A 22,779-nucleotide genomic window follows, 5' to 3' on the forward strand; every position below is an offset into this window, starting at 1 on the left:
TTTTCCATGGCTGACCTGCGATTCACCCTGACCTCCACAACATCCCAAACTGCAGACAACCAGGGCGAGGGTGGGTTACAGCCCAGGATCCATGGGTAGTGCAGAAAAGCTGTTGCATTCTGGGCCAACATTTTGTGTCTCACAGAGCTTATCGGCGGTCCGCTCTGTTCCTGCTCGGAGCTCACGGGGCTCATGGGTTCAAGCAGGCTCCAGGCATCCACCCACCACTGTGGGAGAAGGGAAGAATGCTAAAATGAAGGAAAAGGAAAACTTCTCTGAAATGTGCAGTTCCATCAGGACCGAGGGGACTCCGCTCACGCTGCTTGTATGTGTTTCTGAGGACATTTGAACATCCATCTTACCTCAGGCATGTGCTTCTCCCTTCTTTTCACATGACCCCCATTTGACACAGCCACATCACTGACCTTTGGATCTGTCATTTGGCAAAGCAAAAGTTATGTTCATGTGAATCAGATGTTAAAGAAAAGAATAGCCACATCTTTCTGCTCAGCTAGGTTAGAAGCACCTGTTTCCAAATAAATCCTCAGATAAAAATGACATACTAGCTCAATTATGCTTTTAAAAGTGGAAATTTGATTCCCTGCCAATCTATATTCTTTCTTTCTTTTTTATTTTCTTTTTTTATTCATAAGTAGCTCTTATTTGCACTTCTTATTTCTTAAATCCTAGAAATCTGGATTTAAAGCAGAGACCAAAGTCACATGTTTCTCCAGTTGCCTTCATCGCAGGGAAGCTGCAGAGCATTCTGACCCCAGTGTCCCAGGGTTGAGGTAGAGGCCCAGTCAGCCATGGTGGAACTTGAACCGTGTTAGGTCATGTCAACTCCTTGCTCAGCTCCCCTTACTTGAATGTAAATAAAGCTAGCCTGACTTGGTTCCACATCAGTAGTGCCACTCTGTCTAGGCTGATGGCTGATGACATCCTAACAGGAAATCTGTTATTTGTATTATTCTGGTTGTTTCATGTCTTTAACAGAGAAATGAAAACTATTTTAATTCCTTTAGACAATTTTAGTCTCTTTTCCAACCTGAAAGAGGCACAGACTCTTCCACATAGTCTGGTGCGGTGGAAGCATAAGATCTGCTGAAATTACGTGCCAGAACCAAGGACAATGAGCACCTTTCCCTGCATTTTTGGGGGGAAAATGATCTAAAAACGGGCCTTTGTTTGATTCCAACTCAATATTATGAGATAAATGTGTTACAGTAAAAAAACACACACACATGGCTTCAAAATTCAACTTTTGGAAATTTACTTTGGAAATGAACTTGGGAAATTAATTTAGCATTTTCTTCCTTGATGATGTGGATGTTTGTATACAGAGCCGCCTGGGAGATTTGCAAGGCCCTGTGCGAAATGGCAGGGGGGGGCCCCCAAAATTTTGGGGTTTTTCGGGTCGGATTGAGTGTCTATATGTGCAATTTTAACTCTCCAATTAGCAAAATACTGGATACCTTCCCCTGCCTCATCATCATCTCTTGCCTCGACGAGGGGCCCCACGGCTGCTTGAGACCCGGTCGGATCGGTGATTTTTGTAACAAATTTATCAAACGATCCTTTCAGAGAGGCATTAAACTCTTCCATTTTCTTTAGTTTTTTTCTTTTTTCATCCCCTGATGGAAATTTTTTGATTCTGTCTCATTCTCTCGACATTGTGTGATAGTTTGTTCCAACTCCACCGTCTGGATCAGACTAGCTCGTGTCTGCGCTTGGTCTGATCAGTTGTATGGAACAACATACACACGCATCATTGCACATATATTTATTGATATGCACAGACTAGTACACATTTAGGTCTGTAATGGAACGTGTCTGTTGATATTTATAAGGGAAAAAACGAAAAACAAAAACGAAAAAAAAAAAAAAAAAATAGAAAAAAAAAATAGCGCGAGGCCCCGTGCGGTCGCACGGTTCGCACACTACTTGCGGCGGCCCTGTTTGTATAGCACTTTTCTAAAAAACATGTGTAGGACAAGTTCTCAACAGTACTACCACAATAGAAGCCATAACAACACCTGACTCCTCACCACCAACACATGTCTTAAAAACTATGATGCACATGTATGCACAACACCAACAAACACCTTAACCCAAAAAACAACAAGGATAATAGACGCCCTGCAGGATAGATATATTAAAAGAGCCCAAAGATCACAGGATCAAACTCTGTCACATGCCAAAGTGTCCCCGGGCAGGACACTGAACCCCACATTGCCTCCACTGCACCAGCCACTCATAGTCCCAGTCCCAAGTTTGGATAAAATACAAGCAGCTATGGTCTTTATATATTTGCAATTGTCCACATGTTGATCAAACAATGCTGCTGGATGTAGTCATCTGCATAGAGTTGTGCCCGACCTCCTCATTTACATCACATATGCTCCATTAAAGCTTCCAGAAATTGTAGATTTTAAAGTTACAACAGCCCCGATATATGTGGTTCTATCCCCTGTTATTTGTTCTCTGTCACGTGTTTATGTTAGAGACTCCAGAGGCTTTGACAATATGGTAGTATTTGACTTCCTGGTAATGAAAAAGTGTTGAACAGACAGACATGAGAACAATATTATTTTTTACTCTAATTGTTCACTGCAAAGTGAAAAAGTAAGTTCCCCCAAAATGAGCAACTACTCTTTAACATTTCATAATGCTTCCATACTATACGGTGACCTATAGGAACCCTGGAGACAAAAGCAAAATCCAATTCAGCCTTTTCTCTCCTCCCAAGAATAATCAATTTTGACTGGAGACCTCATCCCAAAGCAAAGAAAAAGGAGAATACGGACCTTGTCCCGAGAGGTCGTAAATTGTGGAGGCAGACCCGGTTAGACGGGGAATGGAGCGCGAGCAGAAGCTCCCTTAAAGAGACTGGCCTCTGTTTCTCCCAGAGTTTAACCCTGCTGCCTCTCCTCTCAGGCTGCTGCTTTATTCAGAAGGCTGATTTATTGGGGTTCACCAGGGAGAAAAACAAGCATAGTATAGCCATCAGCCCTTCCTTTGATAAATGACCCATGCGGCTATCTTCATTCTAAGTGGGACCTAAACTAAAGTTCCAGTGACTGAGAGAGAGGGTGCATGTAGGAAGTCAGATTAAGTTGTTGTTTTTTCATACATTATGCTATTAATAAAGGAAGACGCAGTAAACAAGGGCCTACAAGTGAAATTTATGTGTAAAGTAAATACCTCTATTGGTGACAAAAAATAGGGGTTAATAATTTCATGCCTCTGTATGGAAAATAAAACCTTGAAATGAAATGAGCATAAAATCTTGTTTGATTGTGGTTTTGCTACTAATTTTACACACTTGCTTTTAATTGATCTTTTAAATTATTTTAAAATACTGTCTGTATTTTGATTATTTTAATCGATCTTTTGGGTTATGTGTTGGTTATGTCCTCACTATGCTGCTTCACTGCTATTGTTTTTGCTTCCACTATGCTGCTTTGATTTTTGTTTTATGCCCTCTATTTCTATGTTATGTTTTATGCCTTAAATTTATTTTTATGTGAAGCACCTTGCGTTGCATTTTGTGTATGAAAGGTGCTATACAAATAAAGTTTATTATTATTATTATTAATTTATAATTCTCTATTTCTTGTCTTTCTCTGTCTCACCGTTGTCCCCCGTCCTGCCCCTGGGTGTCCCGATGCAACACGGCCCCTCTTCTCCCCAAACGAAATTCTTTGGAAAGTCATTTTATATCACCCTTTGACTGTTCATTGAACTGTAAAACCACCCCATTGGAAACAAAATAAAAGGATAGGATAGGGAGAGAAGGGGGGATGGGGCAAAGGAGGAGAATTATAATTCTTTGCAGGCCTTTGGTATTAACCCAAACACCAGAGCTGTCAGCAGTTCAGAGAGGGAGGTGCGAGGGGCAAACATTCAGTGTTAATTGGCACTTTGTAAGCTCTGAGCCTTCCTTTTGTGAGGGAAGTGGAAGAGAGAGTGAGTGCACAAGAAGGGAGCAGGGGGAATGGAGGGAGGGAGGGAGGGCGATCAGCAGAGGGGAGTGAGGGAGAAAGAGAAAGGGGCACAGAGAGAGAGAGAGAGAGAGAGAGAGAGAGAGAGAGAGAGAGAGAGAGAGAGAGAGAGAGAGAGAGAGAGAGCAGCCCTTATTCTTGTAGGTTTGTTGGCCCTTGTTGAGGGTGTTTACGGTTCACTTCTTATCCTTTGTTAATGAAAAAAAGAAGAATTCATGTATCCCCCAGCCTGCCACCCATGCTCCCTGCGATTCCCCCACCAGCCTGATTGCAAGAGTGGGATAAATGACAAGCACATAACGAACAAACTGTCCTTTGAGCATCAGGAGTTTTACATGCTATAAATTTTACTGAAATGGAACTGAAACTGTTTTAAAGTTGGGAATGAACTGCAGATTATACTTTCCGTGATTAAATTGTACTTCACAATCCATTTTAGAGACAAGAAATGCGCTTCTCCTTTACTAAATAATAGTTCTTTGATTATATATTTAAGAACTTTGAAGGAACTGTGATAGTTTTGTTTTCTGGTGCACTTTTACTATACACTCAAATGCAGAGAGGGTTGTCCTCCTCTCATTTTTTTGCTTTTAACGTTCCCTTACTATGCAATTATTTGGAAAAATACATTTACCTGCACTCCAGCATCTCTCTTTGTGAATTTTGGACAAAAAGCAAAAGACAGTCATATTGACAGACGTTGGGTAGGAATGTTTGCAGTGTTTGTTAACAATGAATGGTGCAAATGGGCATGGGACTGTGAAGGAGGGCCTCTGCACCCCATATTAACCTGTCGGATGTAAGTTTCCATTCATGCTGTGTACTATAAGGGTTTGCCTGCAATAGCGGCTGCATGTGACATCATCAATGTTCCTGGCAGGCAAAATCTCTTAAGCATTCATATATGTTAGTCAGTTCACTGCATTACATGCTTACGGTTGAACCTTTGAACTTAAATTCATGTTCAGAAATTCATGGTGCTGTTTTTTTTTTTCATTTCTGCTTGGGACACAATATTAAAAGAGATCAAAGAGCTTTTGTACATATAAACGTCTTCATATAGTATACATGCCTCCTAATTTGCTGCACTCTCTTTTAATGGTGATACAGTGGAGCAGCTATGTCAGCCCATTAGGTACAGGATGTAGAAACACCCCGTCTGTCCTCTTTGTGGATCCTCTCCTTCCGCTGATGTGTTTGTAGTTATCTGAAATAATTAGAGGAACAGGTTGGCAGACCCGCATGTACACACACACACACACACGGACACACACACAGATATAACGGCACCTGTCTTTGAAAGAGAACGGCGGAGGAAGGCAGATTTTTTTGGCACAAGGTTGGTGGACACAGCACCTCTGGCCTCGTTCTGTCTCACCCCCTCTCTCTTCCTGACTGATGTAAATAATAATAGTGCCAGCAATGAAAGGACACAGGTGCTAAGCATTGTGCTGGTCTGAATGGACCTGGGTAGGGGGGGTCAGGGGTCACAGGGCCACCTCATCCACCTCTCACACCCACACTTGTTATTCACACTGACGCTCTCTTTCACAGGTTTTCCTCTAGCCCCCCTCATCCTCTGTGTCTCTCTCTCAGTCTTGTCCTTTTGTTATTATAGAGCAATGTTTTGTGAAAACTCATCGGAGGTTGTGCACAAGCTCTGTATTCAGGAAGATTAACCATCTTTTCTGAATTAATCAACCCACACACCTACACAGATCAATGACTTCTTACTTAAAAAAAGCCAACAAATGGAATAAATTGTAACAGTTGCGTAATAGACAATTTACGATTTCAATATTTAGGCATTTATTTTAAACGGTACGAGCTCACATAATGACTTTATTCAACAACACTACTCCGTTGTTGCTGTGTTGTGTAGAGAATGTGCAGGTGTTGGTCGTGTTTTTTTCTTTTTATGCAACATTCCTCTTCACATAATTGGCTCCGGAGCATTCTGTGGTGCAAAACTAGTCTTGTTTATTAATTTGCTCATTTTCTTTAAGACTCCCCAACAGATGACTGCAGACATGGAGCAGACTTGTAGCATCTTGCTGCACACACTGAAGAACCTTGTTTCCTCAAGAAATACAGCCTGATCACTCCCCTCTGGTAGAGGTCCTTACTGTTGCATCTTCATTTTGAAAGGATGGATATAGCAGAGCAGAGCATCTCTCATGCTCTCATTTGTGATGTCATTAGAATTGCTTCAGTTATCTGTACAGCAGCTGATCTATGTTTAGTTTGGTTCGGCATGCCCATTATGGGCTCCGAGATGCATGTTGCAATGATGGGCACGCTGGCCCTGTTGGTAGTAGCTACCAAAGTGGAGGATAGTGACGAAGAAGAGTAATAAAAAAGCTAAAGATAAAACAACATGGAAGGAAAACAGACATATAATAAAAGGGTTTATAATAACAAGTCATGACCCAAGTAAGAAAGCATTGAGTGTATAGATTAGAGCTGTATGAGATCCTAAAGAAATGTGGACTTGTGATTCTGATTGGAAAAAATAATCCTGGTAACTAAAACAAAAAAAAAAAACTTTAACTCTTTTAATAAAACTAACATTTTTCAAGGTTTGACATTCCCCCCAGCTTTAAGTTTCTGTTTTGCCCCGCCTGTGTCCCATCTGCCCTGATTGTGTCTGCACCTGTGTCTCGTCGTGTCTCCTTATCCCCTGTGTATATCTGGTCTTGTCATTGCCTTGTTCCCTGTCGGACCGTACTGTTTGTTCCCCATGTTTCCTGCCAAGTTTTGTTCCTCAAGTTTTTTGATCCCTTTTTAGTTTGTCTTGATCCTGCCCAGCATTGCCTTGTTTAGCCTTTTTTAGTTAATAAATCCTATTTTTTGCTGACTCCTGCCTCCCGCCTCCTGCTCTCTTGCGTTTGGGTCCACAACTTACCCCCAGACGTGACAAAATTATCAATTTAAAACTGACTGAAATGAAATAGAATTGCAGTTCAAATTCCCCTGGTCTTCATTTTGTGCCTTGTTTTTTTTAATGTTTCATCTTTGATTCTTTTCTCTAATTCTAACTACTCGAAAGAAAGAATAAAGAATTTTTGTTCTGTATGTCACTGTGGATAGGACTCTATCATCCTAGATTGTTTTTTTTATATGTAAGTTTAGACCGCAAAAACTCAAACTACGGTAAGACTAAACCTAAACTAAAACAACTGATGTGATTGAAACTAAACTGAAATTTTCAAACAAACTGAAACTAAAACTAAAAACTATTATACTGCCTTCACAGCGACGCGTGACATGCTTTCTTATCTTGTCCGTGTTGTGTGCATGTGTCTACTTTTTCAGAAGTTACAAATCTCTTGAGTTACAAATGAACAGGTGCAGGGCTTAAACATTTTTAGTGTTACATTCCCTTTTAACACCACCATTTAGAAAAAGGTATATGAAGTCAAACATCTATTGACTTGTATGGATTTAGCATCTGATTTCAAAGTCTGTCACAGCTTGACCACATAAACCAATGTGCACATAAAGAAAGGAGAAAACAAAAACAAACAAGAATTTAAAAAATCCCAGAAAACTTCATTTCAGTTCATTTAATCCTGGTGTTTCTCTGTAGCCATGCTTCATGGAAGCATGACTAGCAAATGAAACTGTAAACAAAGAGCAAACACTCAACAGTAGTGCTGTAACACACAGTTCCAGTCCATAAATGACACTACAATATATGAAGGCTCCAAGTTAACAAGGTAGACAGGGATGGTGGAAGCACAGTGCATTTGTTTTATGTGTTTATGTTTACCTGCACCAGGCAGGAACGTAGGGAAAGGTCATCCCTTTGTCTCCTCTTTGTTACAATACTACCATGTTAAGCATTGCTACATTTAGCCAAGACTTAGTTACTATTGCTACTATGGTCTTAAACATTAAAAGCAGTTAAATTCAATTTCATTGAAAAACATTTATTGGAAATCCAACAATTGGGAATATTTTACTGAAAAAACAGCCTAATATTATGCGTCCCAATGTATCCACAACTTCCACTTTTCTTTTTTTAACCGTGTGTGTGTGCATGTAATTTTAACATCAAACATTGTTATCCACACACACACACACACACACACACACACACACACACACACACACACACACACACACACACACACACACACACACACACACACACACACACACATAGCCACTCAGTCACATACATATACACACACATACACAGCCACACAAACATATACATACACACACACATAGCCACAAAGACATGTACACACACACGTACACATACACATATACACACACACACACATGATCATATACATACACGCATACACACACATAGACATACACACTGGCTTGTTCACCTGCATGCTTGCTCTGTAGTTTTTGGGGTTAGGTAGCGGTAGCGGTAGCTTAGCTCAGACTGCGATCAGATCTCAAGATTTGGGTCGATTGCTGTTCGTGTTTTGGTCGGCTCCGTGCCGGTTTCGTGCTTTGTTTGTGGTTTTTTGTTGCAGATTTCCAGTGTTTGACGTGTGTCTCCGTGTGTTCCTGCTTCCTGGATTGGCAGTGGATGTCGTCACCCCCCCCAGACCCCCCCCCCCCAAAAAAAAAAAAAAAAAAAAATCACTGGGTTTGTATGTGTATATTTATGTATGTGTATGCATATGTATGCGTATATATATATGTATATATATTAAATATAGTAATAATGCACATATATATATACCTTTGGTTTCTACCTTCATGGTATCAATCATTAATATGTGTGCAGACAAGGTAGAAAAAAAAAAAAAAAAAAAACATTGTTATCCACCCAGTAAAGTTAAGTAATTATTTTCAAGCTAAGCTATCTGCTTGTTGTTTCTGGTAAACCTACTTCTGCTGTGTTCAGACAAAGCATCCACGAACACCCAAAAAATGTGGCTTTTGTCGTCAGTGTAAAAAGTAAAGACGTCATCTCTTCCTCAGTCAAATAATTCTGGAGTACTGATTATTGACAATGTTGTGATATTTTCTGACCCCTTTACACAAGTGTACTTGTGTAAAGACTCCTAGCCTCCTTCACACAGCCAGTTCATTCTGAATCAGTAGCAACCTTATTCCACCCTGTGCAAGTGGCACAGAGGTGTAATGGGGCAACATTTTATTTGATGGCTGTTTCTCCTCTGCACCACCTTGGAAGACAGTAAAAAGGGAGTAACAGAGCAAAATGAGTGTTTGAACTGTTTGAACTGATTGGGGCAGAGAGGCATGAGGATGGCTGCAAACTCCATGGAGACGATGAAAAATTAAAGTCTGCCAGGAGGATGGTGAGACTGGCCAGTGGGCTTAGCAGCATCATCATTCAGGTCCCATCTAGCCCAGGCAAACCCTGTTTCTGGAATTAGCAACCTGGAGGAGCTTCTGCAGGCTGAAGGTGGAGTGCATGGTCTTTCTCTTGCCAGCCAGCTTCAGTAGGAGAAATATGAGGCACTCCAAACATCAGCAATGGAAGAGAGGATCGACAGTGCATCTTTATACTGTGATACACTGCGTTACAGTGGCTTGCAGCTGTTCGTAGCTCAGCCACAAATTCCACCTACCTGTGTTCTAGCGGTGTTTAAACATTACTGAATCAGTCAACTATCGTGATATTATCACGGTCTTCCATACCATCTACTGTTCTGAACCGTTCTGGTGTGTTTCTGAGCTTATTCATGACACATCGAGGGGGAAGGAATAAAAAAAAGAAAGAAAACATGTCTACTAGAATTAATAAAGGAATCGATCGTCAGCAACAACAGAAGCTGAATGCTAATTTTGGTGCAAGAAAGTTGAAACAGAAAACACAAGAATTGTATCACTGCTCTCCACAGACTCTTAGAAATAAAATGAATAATTTGAAAGCAGAATAAAGAAAATGCTGATCTGCTGGGATTTCTATATGCTGGCACTTTATAGAGATTACAGTTTTCTGACGGACACATTTCCAGTGAGCATCAGGAAGCCTTATTAATGCCAGAGGTCAGAGGAGAATAGTCAGACTGGTTGAAGATGAAACACACAAACACTCCAAACAATCCAATAACCACTTGTTACAGCCAAGATATGCATAAATAAGACTGTGATAACATCTCTGAACATGCAAAACATAAACATTAGGAAGTAGGTGGGCTACAACACTGGAAGACCATGCCTGCCGCTAGTCCTCTCAGTTAAGAGGTGATTTTTGAGCCTGCAATTTTCAAGCGTTGAATAGTGAGATGAGTCTTCATTTCTGTGACGACATTTGGATGATAGAATAAGACTTCAGCTCAAATCATCTTAAGTAGTTTTTTTGAGGTGTGTTGTACTTTTCTTTTTTTTTGTCTGCGTATATATTAATGGTTAACACCATGCTGGTAAGAACCTAAAGCATATATATATATATATATATATATATATATATATATATATATATATATATATATATATATATATATATATATATATATATATATATATATATATATATATATATATATATATATATATATATATATATATGCATTTTTGATATAAAATATATGATATATTTTTAAACATGTCACAGATATTTATTTTATTAATATATATATATATATATATATATATATATATATATATATATATATATATATATATATATATATATATATATATATATATATATATATATATATATGCTTTAGGTTCTGGGTATGTGTATATATATATATATATATATATATATATATATATATATATATATATATATATATATATATATATATATACATACCCATTTTTTGTGTGTGTTTCTGTTGTACTTGAACGGCTTCCACTGTCACCATGATCTGAATCCACAACAGGAGATTTGCTTCATGAATGTGCAACCAACCAATCTGCAGCACTACGTGATGCTATCATATTAGAATAGACCAAAATCTCAGAGGAGAGTTTCTAGTAGCTTGTTGGATATATACTATAAAGAATGATGGTAGTCTTTAATGGAAAAAGGGTCCAATCCGATACTAGCAAGGCATCCTAATAAGTAGCTGTTAAGTGCAGTATGAGACACATTTTATGTGTTTGTGGGTGAGAAGCACATCGCAAAGCAATGAAAAACGCAACCTTTTCTAGAAACTAAAAAAAGTTGAATAGGGAGTGTATAAGTGCACATCATTCAGCACAGACAACATACATCAGTGGGGTACATTTATCTTTCCCAACTCTTCTTATAAATAACCTGATTCCCATTTTCACTCAATGGTTACCAATTTTTAGCCACATGGAGAAACTTTATTAGTCAAGCAACATGCACAGTATGGTTTTAGGGTGTACATCAAGGCCATCCTTTCTGCAGAGCTCAAAGAAATGATAAATGTTAGTTAGTTAGACCTCGAAGATTAGGACAAAAAGATGGTTGAGGTGTGTCCGACTGTCCACGGATGAGCCAGTGTGCATGGTCGGAAACATGCCATGTGTCTGCATTAACACGGTCTGTGCAGAAATGTAAAGGTCAGGACATATTGAAGAGCTGCAAGGCAGAAGAGGAACATATTGCCAAAATTGTGTTTGACTTACTACTGTAGGACACCTCAAGTCTTTCTTTATCTTTAATTAAATAACTTTCTGTGCAGAACTAAGCAGAACACAAGCTCTATTACAAACTTCAGTAAGTAGGGTCTGATACATTAATCAGTCTGCCACCTTTCAAGTTTTATGTGCAGCCAGGCAGCTTTGCCTTGGTCTTGACCTTGGCTGCTTGCAGTCATAATGAAATTGTTTGATCTTGACAAAGAGCCCACACTATGCCCCCAGGAAAATCTCTGCTATACATAAGAAATATGCAAGCAGCGTTATTTTCATTTGGAACATTCATAGAAAGATACAGAAAGACAAATCATGTATTGCTGCACTAAAGTTTTGGTGCCTGCTGTATTTTCCAAATGCATGTGTTCAAATAACTGTTTTGGACATTATACTCCTCGGCCTGCAGGATCTACACATGGTGGGGAAGGAGATGCTAGAGCAGGGTGAGAGGATTTATTACCTAGCATTAGGAGCACTAATCTGTTGCAGGTGTTTCTGGCTGTGCTCCCAGGCCAAGCCTGCTCTCCCCTCCAGGAGGCCCCAGCATTATGTGTATGAAAAAGGAAGAGATAGAAGGAAGAAAAGAAAGTGCCCCCCCAACCCCCAATTCTTTCCATGGTTTCTTCATAGAAATATTATGGGTGTCAGGACGAAGGAAAAAAGAGAACATATACTCTAGTCACATGTTGCCATCGAATCAATCACCAGACAACAGAAAACGGCTGAGCGTAAGTCGACTCCCATTCGAGGGGCTTTTCTTCTTGTTGTAGAATGTCTTAAGTATCCAGAAGAAACTGCTTGTTCCTTAACTTTTCAAACTACATTAGTCTTAGTACATCTCTTTTTCGACAAGGACAGCTCGCTCCTCGTATACAGTAGAAAGCCGTGCTACCAGCAGGATGCAGCTTCTACGGCGTGCTACAAAAGAGGAAGACCACCGAGCTGGATTGAGCCCACATCTTCTCAGCAAGCCCGCGGTGCCTTTAGGGTTGCTGAACAAAGGCACAAAGGAACCCGTAGAGAAAGCCGTGCTCTGTAGGAAGCCTGCAGCTCCTACTGTGGCTAGCTTTGTGAAGACAAAACTAAATGAAATGACAGAATGCAGGGGAGAGGAGCACAGACAGGAACAGCAAGGGTGGATACTGCTATGGAGATGCAGATTTAAATACATAAATAAAACTGATTTAGTTTGTGAAGGCAAGGCTGATTAATATGCAAATATTAGACTTACTTACTGTAACACCATAAAATGCCCAGTGCTTTTGCAAGTAGGATCAGTTTGAGGGAGTAAGAGTGGACCACACTGGTCGACGGCAGTGATGGCGATGCTTCTTCACAACTTAAGCACTTGTGCCCTCATGTGGATGCTCAAAGTACAAAACAGTTTACATTGAATTAATTCAGAGACCTAATAAAACCACAATTTTAGTTTCATTTTTTCTCCTTCAAACAAAATACTTCCACCAGATTATATTTATTAGACAACCTTAAATAACCGATTTAACAAAATTAAGATATGATGCACACTAAACAAATGCAGAGCCTAGAAAATATCATAACTTGTCATTAATTCAATCACCAACAGTTTAGTGATGTGGTTTGTAGAAATTGTAATTGACAAGTGGAGATGTACCGTTGCAGTTTTACATAGCGTAGTTAGGTAACAGCATGTTGCAATGATGGGCACGCTGGCCTTGTTGGTAGTAGCTACCAAAGTGGAGGATAATGACGAAGAACAGTAATAAAAAAAGCTAAAGATAAAACAACATGGAAGGAAAACAGACATATAATAAAATGGTTTATAATAACAAGTCATGACCCAAGTAAGAAAGCATTGAGTGGATAGATTAGAGCTGTATGAGATCCCAAATAAATGTGGACTAGTGATTCTGATTGGAAAAAATAATCCTGGTAACTAAAAGAAAAAGAAAAACATAACTCTTTTAATAAAACGCACATTAATAATTTAAAACGGACTGAAATGAAATAGAATTGCAGGTCAAATTCCCCTGGTCTTCATTTTGTGCCTTGTTTTTTTTAATGTTTGCGGCTTCATCTTTGATTGTTTTTTCTAATTCTCTAACTATTCAAAAGAAAGAATAAATAATTTTAGTTTTGATTTAACAAAATTAAGATAGTGCACACTAAACAAATGCAGAGCCTAGAAAATATCATAACTTGTCATTAATTCAATCACCAACAGTTTAGTGATGTGGTTTGTAGAAATCGTAATTGACAAGTGGAGATGTACCGTTGCAGTTTTACATAGCGTAGTTAGGTAACAGCATTGGCTGAACTATGAAAGTAGGAGCTCATCTCTTTGAGGTAAACTCAAATCAAACAAACCACAACCGAAAACACACAGCACAAGTAAATACTGAAATGTATTATATAATGGAGGTATATGAAGGTAGGAATGTACAACCAATTCCAATAAAGTTGTGTGAAATGTAAATAAAAACAAAATGCAATGATTTGCAAAATTCATTCATCCGTAATTTTGCAGGAACATTTCCACAGGTGACTGACTGTGAAATCCACAAATGCAGGTAGCGAATTTATCATGCAAAAAAGAAGCCATATATGAGCACAATCTGGAGACGGCTCTGGCTTTTCTGGACCAAAATAGTCTGAAGCAAAGTGGGAAACTGTTGTGTAGGCAGATGAATCAAAATAAGTCTGTTTGGAAATCATGGAAGTCGCGTTCTGGGGACTAGAGGAGCGGGACCAGGCAGCTTGTTGTCAGAACTGAGTTCAAAAGCCTGCATCTCTGATGGTATAGCGTTACATCAGTGCCTATGGCGTTTGCAGCGTTCCCACTGGAAAGGAACGGTCAAATGTTGGAAAGTACAAAGAAGCTTTGGAGCAACATATGCCCCCATCCAGTCAATGTCGTTCAGGGAAATATCAGTTCATGGAATTTTGCAGTTCTTAGCATTTTGTCTATATTTACATTTTACTCAGCGTCTCAACTTTTTGTGAACAGAGATTTTACTTATGAAATACCGCTTAAAGTCTGGTTTATCCATAGTTTAACTCAGAGGTGGAAAAAGTACAAAAATATTGTACTTAAGTAAAAGTACAAATTTTCTGCTAGAAAATTACTTGAGTAAAAGTAAAAAGTACCCATTAAGAACATTACTTAAGTAAAAGTATAAAAGTACTTCAACTTAAATATAATAAAGTACCAAAAGTACATGGTGTAAAATGTACTTAAGTACAAAAGTAAAAAGTACAAAGTACAAAGTACAAAATTCAAAGTACAAAATTATTTTCAAAAGGATTGCAAAGAAATGAAGAATCCAAGAGTTTGCTTACAACTCTAAATAATGGTGATATTATTCTGACCCCTTTAGCGTTTGTCTCCATTACCCCATTTTAATTTCTCCCTTTGCTCATCACTGCTGCTGTACCCCATTGGCCCCGCTGACAGGTCCACCCCCAGCCTGTAGTATGCAGTGACAACATTAAGCAACCCCAGCTGATAAAGGATGAGACTTTTGAACTTTTAAATGCCAAAACCACCTTAGAAGGGGTGGAATCAAAGAATGGTGCGCATGGACGGCTGCCGCTCAAGGCTGATTTATGGTTCCGCGTTACACCAACGCAGGGCCCGTACCCTACGGCGAGGCTCTGCGTCGATTTAACGCGGAACCATAATTCAGGCTTCAGTCCTCATCGGTACTCGACGCGACGGCGGTTCCTCCGGCCTTCCGGCCCGCCTCTGCGGCGCAACTCTCCCGGGAGCTGCGGCTCCTTCTCGGTATATTCACGCCCCCCTTCCCTCCCGTCCGCCCTATGGTTCCGCGTTAAATCGACGCACACCTTACGCCGTAGGCTACGGCGTATTGTGTGCGTCGCCACGTAACCTACGCCGTAGCTGTTCTTTAATTTGTAGCGAGTAACGACGTGTCCAATTTTAAATGTAGCGGATTAAAAGTACGATTTTTTCCTTGAAAATGTAACGAAGTAAAAGTAAAAGTACAGAAAAATGAAAGTATCAATAAAAGTACAAATTCTCAAATATCTTACTTAAGTACAATAACGAAGTACTTGTACTTCGTTACTTTACACCACTAGTTAACTGTATTTTGTGCATATATGAATGCATTACTATGTGTATTATATAAATGCAGGTTAAGTATCTAAGTTGTAAACCCAACTACGTCAGCAGATAAATGTCCCTCATGGATTGTAGTTGTAGGAGTTCTGGATTAAATAGTTTGTTAAAGAAGGAGTCCAATCTTTGAGAATAGTAATAATCTGGGTGAACCAAGGGTAGTAGAGATTGAGCTGTCTCGTTGCTCCTGTAATGAGGATGTTCAGGGCTGCTTCGGAGGCAGGGTAGGCAGGCACGTTGGTGACGCCCCTGGGAAACAGAAAAAGACCTTCACTTAACTAAAGGAAAACCTCACACGCACACATTATACATGTAATTTCGACAAACCTGACTTTCTCCATAGCCGATTCTGTATCAATGAGCCCCAGTGTGCATATGGAGATAGACACATTGCTCTTCTTCATGGAAAGCTCGTGATAAAGGGACCCAAAAAACCCATTCAAGGCAAATTTTGTAGAAGTATACGGTACCGTGAAGGGACTGGTCATTTTACCTGTGAAGCACAAATAAATGTCAAGCTGCAATGCAGAATCCTCTGAAGCAGAGATTACATTATTCTGGTCTTAAAAAAAAAACCTCACAACAAATAAAAGAAAAAGAAAAAATAGTGAACAGTCTTCAAAGTGCTCGGGGGAAGAAATTAAATCTGTTCATGGAGATCAATGATACGACTTTAGAGAACCTTCTATGGGGGCGCTGGAGTGAGGATGATGTTTTATCTGGTGTTTTCAGATTAAATGAAAAAAAAAACAATTAAATAATGGATCTCTGAAAAGCCACATTTACTGCTCTGCGACATGATTTTTATTTGTACTCTTTACTTAGTATGACTTTCATTAGTAAGTGGCGCTTTGAAAAAAATGTGGATGATTAGGCCAAACTAAACCATATTTAACTGATAAGGTAAACCATTTCTGCAGATATTGATGAGTGTGTGAGCAGTTTCATAAGATGCCATCAGGAATCATATAAAAATAATGAGGCATGCCTACCCAAAAGGGATGAAACAATGACCAGAGACCCTTTACTTTGCTCAAGGGAAGGCAAAGCTCTCCAAGCCATCTGAACATAACTAAAGAAATTGACCTTTAAAAAGCAAACACAGACGCACATAAGCATAGAAAGATCATAGCATTCCCTTCGTTTTATGTGCTGATAGACCATCAAAATGCTCCATTACCTTCATTAGCCACCTGGTGTGCTCCACATCTCCCTCCCACATGCTGAAGGGGCTTGGGCCGATGTGGTTGAGAACGAGGTAATCCAAGCCTCCGAGCTTCTCTACAGCAAAATCCACCACTTTTTCAGGGTCAGACTCACTGGCCATATCTGCGGCTATATATAAAGCTTTCTGGGCTCCCAAACTCAGGCACTTCTCTGCCACCTGCAGCCCACAAATGGTAAACAGTTAAAATAAGAAAAGATACAACATGTACTGTACATCAATTTGAAATGGATCATCTTAAGAAACAGCATTGTTCAAAGGTGTGAAGTCAGCCCCCAAATTGGTCTGGATTGGTAATGGAAACACTCAGCTATTTCTTTTTTGCATCCAATGAAAGTGTTACTTGTATCCCTCTCCAAGCTAATGGATAGGAAATTAAAAAAAAAAAAATAGAAAAAAGGACTCACCTCCTGTAACACTTTCTCCCTTCTTGCTGTAATGACAATTTTGGCTCCAAAACGGGCATAATGATATGCCATTTGTTCACCAATACCTGTACTGGCCCCCGTTACCACCACCCTGGCACCTCTGAGAGATTCTGAAACAAATTCAGCCCATTTAAGACAAATACAATCATACTGATACATGAAATCCCTAAAAAGTACAGACGTTGTATATTTATATAATATCCAGCTCAGATGGGATAACACACACATGCATAAGGTAAATAAAATATTTATCTTATATGTGTTTAACAGCATTATAGACAATATTGGAAAGATTTGAAAAAGAACTCGATGTCAGTGAAATGGTTCTCTAAGTATGTACACCATGACCCCCCCCCATTTTATCTGCAACTATTCAGCTCACAGAAGTACATCCCAAAAAGATAAGCCAATCAAAGTCCTCTGCAGGTTGGTTCAGGGCAAAGAACATTTTGATCCCACTCAGAATTTCTAATAGGGTCATGGTGACATCAACCATGTCTGTAAAAAAATAACTAAATCTATTGGTATTATTGGCAAATTCCATAGTTTGGTGAATGAAAATTGTCTCCCAACTCTTTATTATAGCTTAATATATCCATATCTCATTTACTGTAATATTATTTGGGGAGTTACCTACAACACACATCTTCATAAACTTCGTATGTTGCAAAAAAGATTCTGCAGGATTGCCACACAGTATTTGGTCTGCTCATTCTGCCCCTCTGTTCAAACACTCAATATTTTACCCATCTTTAAGTTAAATACATATCAAACCTGCAATTTTCAAAGTATTGTTCCTGCCAGTTTCATTTTCTTTGCCAGGTAAAGAGTTTTTTCAGTTCAACAGTTATATGCACCATTTTAATACAAGACAGGTTAATCATTTAAATCTCCCAAAGTTCCGTACTGGTTTGTGTCAGTTCTCCATCAGATACAGGGGTGCCCAGTTATGGAACAGCAATCTCGTCTACCTCTACTTCATTCAACCATTTTAAATATAAGCTCAGGACACATTTAATTGATCAGATTACCTAATGATATTTCTAGATTTGTTATTTTTTTCATGTAGATACCATGTATTCTATTTATGCTGCTGTTTATTTGCTTTGTCTTTAGACTGCAATCATGTATTCTGCATATTTTAATCTTTGTACAATCTTTTGCTATATTTTACATAGGTAGAGGCCTCGTATAAGCCCCTTGGGCTTTTTGCCTCAGCCTAGCACATTACCAATCTCTTTTTACATTTGTATGTTACTTGTTCTGTTTTTCACACTGTGCTGAATAAATCAATCAAATCAAATCAAAATTTAAAAAAAAAACACCAAGAAGAATTTCTGACCCCAGGCTGTGGTAGTGGCTTACAGCATGGAAACATAATGCTGCAGTTGTTGAAAACATTTCATGGTATCTGCAACTGTCTCCAAACTGCACCATTAACTCAAACCACATCATGTCATTACTTGTGGAAAATTGAGTGTACAGTGTGGATGAAAGCTGCGTTATCCCTGTGGTCAGGCCTTTCAGTCACAAGCAGAAAGCAGATTAGCACCAATTACTCGCTCAGTTTGTGTTTCCACTCCCAGATTTGTCAAAAGGGGAACATTAAACATTCATAATGATTATTATGCGCGGATGATTTTGTGCAGTGCAAAGCAGCATTGCATCTTATCAACAAACAACGTTTTTTTGTGTGGTCTTTCAGAAAGAGTGGCGCATGTTTGTTGAAGTCCCCATTTAAAACATTTTGGAAAATAAAACAAAAAAGCATTCTCTTAGCTGATTCATAGGAATTGTACTGTAGGTGTCATAGTCCGAATACCATCGCACTACCGCGCAGGGGCGTTTATGTGACGAGTATGGTGTGATGGGTAAATCATTTCCGTAAAAGGTGTATAACTAAGAAAACTTTTCACTCTGTCCCTAAATATGTGTTAATACATAGCCGTTGAAACAACAATAATTACAACATTAATATTTTGACACACTTTTGTAGGTCAGTGCATTTCATACAGAGTTCCCTTAAGTTGACGGATTCTAATGCATAATAATAATAATAATAATAATAAACTATGCACTCCATGGCAAATCTGGTCTTTAATAAACCTCAAGTAATATAAGACAGAGACTACACACAACTACCATGGGGTGTAAATAAAAAAGACAGAAAAACAGACAAATAGATAAATACATAAATAAATCCGTTTTAATTATCCACGTCCACCTACAGGTCTATCATCCTACTTTCAAAAGCACGCGGCTCCATCTCTGCTGCTGTAAAAAACTAAACACACAACCAAAGCATTGACTTACTGTCATTTCCTTTAACTTACCTGGATCAAAACTGGGCGTGGACCACTTGACAGCTATGTAAACAACACACAAACTCGCTATCAAGATTTTTGTGAATGAGCCCATTTTAGAAACCTGCTGTTATATCTTTCAAGTATGCAACTTGTACAAAACTAGTTGTATGTAATCTCCATGTATCTCCCATGGATCTATTATAAAAGTATCTCCCTCCCTCTCTCGCCCTTCCGGGGGGGACGGCTTAGATTGCAAATTGGACTTTGATCAGGCCCGCCCCTCTTTGCAAAAAAATATCCAAAGCATATTTTATATTATATATTTGATATATATAAGGCCTGAAATATGTTTAAAACGGCTATAGCTCTTACAAAAGAAAAAGAGTAATGATAAATAAATAGAAATGCGTCACGAAATGAATGTGCCGCTCTGAAATAGCCTTTCTTCAAAATAAACTTTATTGACACCGCAGCGGCGCACAGCTTGCCCTTCACCGCAGACAGCTGTCTCATGTTCGCTGCTGGTCGCTTTTAAGTGTCTCTTAAAAGATACATCTGAAATTACTCGGTTTTTGGACCATGGCGGCAAGGATTCTGCCCGTATTGAAGTTAGTATATTCCATTTCATTCTTGATTTTAAGTAACGGAGGTGAAGTTGTTATGTTAGCCTTAGAAAGCTAACTAAAGCTAAATGAACTATCAACGTCAAACACTCCTTTACTTAAAAATGTAATTCGACATTAGCGTTGTTTGGCTGCTTGTTCGTTCGGATAAGTTATTTAGGTTACGTTGTCAGTGGTTCATCCACATGGGGCATTTAAATGGGAGTGAAACTGTAGTGAAAACATACTTGTATGGTGTTTATGCGGAGTTGTGTGTTTGCGGCTAAAGCCTGATTTATGGTTCCGCGTTAAATCGACGCAGAGCCTAAGGCGTAGGGTACGCCGTAGGCTCTGCGTTGGTGTAACGCGGAGCATAAATCAGCCTTAACAGCCTGGCTGCCTGTGTTCTTGTGTCTGCAGGCTGGCCACCAAGGTGACCATCGCAGGGGGAGCTCTGTACGTCGCCCGGGACTCTGGACTGCTGGGAAACAGTGAGCAGGGCTTGGAGGCCTGGCAGAAAGCCAAAGCAGTGATACCACCCGCCCTAGAGGAATGGATGAAGTACTTTGGTCTGGAGGTGTGTATAAGCAGAGGTGGACAGAGTACTCGACCCCAGTACTTGAGTAAGAGTACAAATAATACTGGTCAACATTTACTCCGTGCTTTTAAATTTACTTTAAGTAAGAGTAAGAGTAAATTTCTTATTTTCCACATCAGTAAATTACTATATTTTTTCTAAATTAATTGTTGCGGCTCTGTCTTGACAAACGCAGGCTACTTTGGCGGTATCGTTTTGAGGAGGCTTGACGTATTTCCGCTTTACGTACATCCCAGTGGAGAGCGTGCACTGTGATAGGTCTCCTCCTTTGACAAGAACAGCTTGTGTCCAATAGGATTTTAGGGAAGAAGAAAAAAGAGCAGACCTGAAAGTAACGAGTACTTTTCAGCCTTCCTAGAAATTTACTCGAGTAAAAGTAAAAATATTTGTCTTGGAAATGTATTCAAGAGTAATAAGTACCAAAGAAATCTAATACTCAAGTAAAGTACAAATCCTCTGGATATGTACTTAAGTACAGTACTCAAGTAAATTTACTCCGTTACTGTCCACCACTGTGTATAAGATGCACCGATCTGCAAGTGAATCAATATTTTTGTGTGTGGTTTTGTTTTAAAACTAGCCTGGCAGATCAGGTAATTGACGTTGTATAAGATGATCCAGACAATAACTACATATTGAAATTGCTGTCTCATTGCTTGTCTTTCCTGGGATAATAAAACATCTTCAACAAACATAAATATTTATCCTGTAAGCCTTCTGGTTCTGCTGGTTACAAACCCGTCCAGGGGTTTTATTAATAATGTAAATAAAAGAAGATCTACCATCTGGGTCAATTTTTATTCAGATTTTACATTCATACTTTTAATTGAACAACCCTTGAGTCATCAAACAAAGGGCATTTCTTTAAAGGTGATGTCACATATGTTTCTAATAAATGGTTTTTCTACAGAACAATATTACAGTTCATCTAGATTAGTAGATTTTAGAGTTACTCCAATCGGAAATCAAACCTGAACACTCTGTAATCACTCCTTTAAAGTATATCAATATTTGTAATGCCGTTGTGTTATCATCCTGAAAAAAATATGATTACTTTGACTAATTTAGTGGCAGACAAAACTAAACAGAGACCCTTTTTTCCTGTCTGTCCCCAGGCTCAACTTCCAACCATGCCCAACATTGAATTTTCCCCGGTCAAGGCCTGGAACTCTGGTAAGAACCGAGAAACTAAAAGAGAAAACAAGTGAAGTACTCAAGACAAAGTGGAGTCATGAGTTGGTGTTCTTGAGCTTGCCCATATTTGTGGTCAGGTAGCTCATTTGTTATAGTACATTCAGTGTGTCTTTCTATCAGTCTTTGTACGTCATTGAGACATAAATCAGTTTCTTTTTGAACTTATGACTTTACTGTACCAGATAAGCCCTTGAACATGCTTTTTCATCTTTGCAGGAGTCCGGTGGACAATTTCAGGCCTTTCAGAGGCTCCAACAAAAGCAAGTGAATACTCAAATCAAGGACTCCAGTATGTGAAGGACTTGATCAAGTGAAAAGGGACTCACTGGGTGACCTCACGTTATCAATCTGACTTTTGCACTTGAGAAAAGATGTTACTCCTTCAAAAGTTTTAGCCCCTTGTCCAGGACAGAAGATGCACATCATTATAGAAAGCAGCCAGGTGAAATTGATATGAAAGAGGATGGTACTCTGGTTCTCCATTTGAAAATGGTATTGGAAGAAAATTGTATATATTTCATGAAAGCAAAGTGTTTTAAATAACTTGTCCATTCAGTTTAACACCAACAATCACCACTGTCCAATGAAGACCTTTCGTTGCTCTGTTCACTACCAAATCTTAGAAAATGTCTGTTGTACATATGCAGTCTGTGAGTAATAATATTAAAACAAGTCCTGTCTTTAATTTCTTTTGAGTAAAACCACTCAGCATTCTGGTCACTAGGTTAAAACACACTCACACACA

General features: G+C 39.1%; 2 protein-coding genes across 2 annotated transcripts; one reads left to right on the forward strand and one right to left on the reverse strand.

Moving 5' to 3' along the window:
• Nucleotides 1-11,312: 11,312 nt before the first annotated feature.
• Nucleotides 11,313-19,845, reverse strand: hsd11b1la (hydroxysteroid (11-beta) dehydrogenase 1-like a). Its single transcript, XM_061737717.1, has 6 exons — nucleotides 19,668-19,845; nucleotides 17,314-17,444; nucleotides 16,862-17,065; nucleotides 16,674-16,767; nucleotides 16,009-16,174; nucleotides 11,313-15,930 (listed from the first exon to the last, which is right to left on the reverse strand). The coding sequence occupies exons 1-6, from the start codon at nucleotides 19,750-19,752 to the stop codon at nucleotides 15,747-15,749; spliced, it is 864 nt and encodes a 287-aa protein (XP_061593701.1). The 5' UTR covers nucleotides 19,753-19,845; the 3' UTR covers nucleotides 11,313-15,746.
• A 245-nt stretch (nucleotides 19,846-20,090) lies between these two features.
• Nucleotides 20,091-22,719, forward strand: micos13 (mitochondrial contact site and cristae organizing system subunit 13). Its single transcript, XM_061737720.1, has 4 exons — nucleotides 20,091-20,248; nucleotides 20,663-20,819; nucleotides 21,956-22,013; nucleotides 22,251-22,719. The coding sequence occupies exons 1-4, from the start codon at nucleotides 20,220-20,222 to the stop codon at nucleotides 22,346-22,348; spliced, it is 342 nt and encodes a 113-aa protein (XP_061593704.1). The 5' UTR covers nucleotides 20,091-20,219; the 3' UTR covers nucleotides 22,349-22,719.
• The last annotated feature ends 60 nt before the right edge of the window (nucleotides 22,720-22,779 follow it).

The sequence above is a fragment of the Cololabis saira genome, chromosome 13 (assembly GCF_033807715.1).
Source record: "Cololabis saira isolate AMF1-May2022 chromosome 13, fColSai1.1, whole genome shotgun sequence".
NCBI classification, from domain to species: domain Eukaryota; kingdom Metazoa; phylum Chordata; class Actinopteri; order Beloniformes; family Belonidae; genus Cololabis; species Cololabis saira.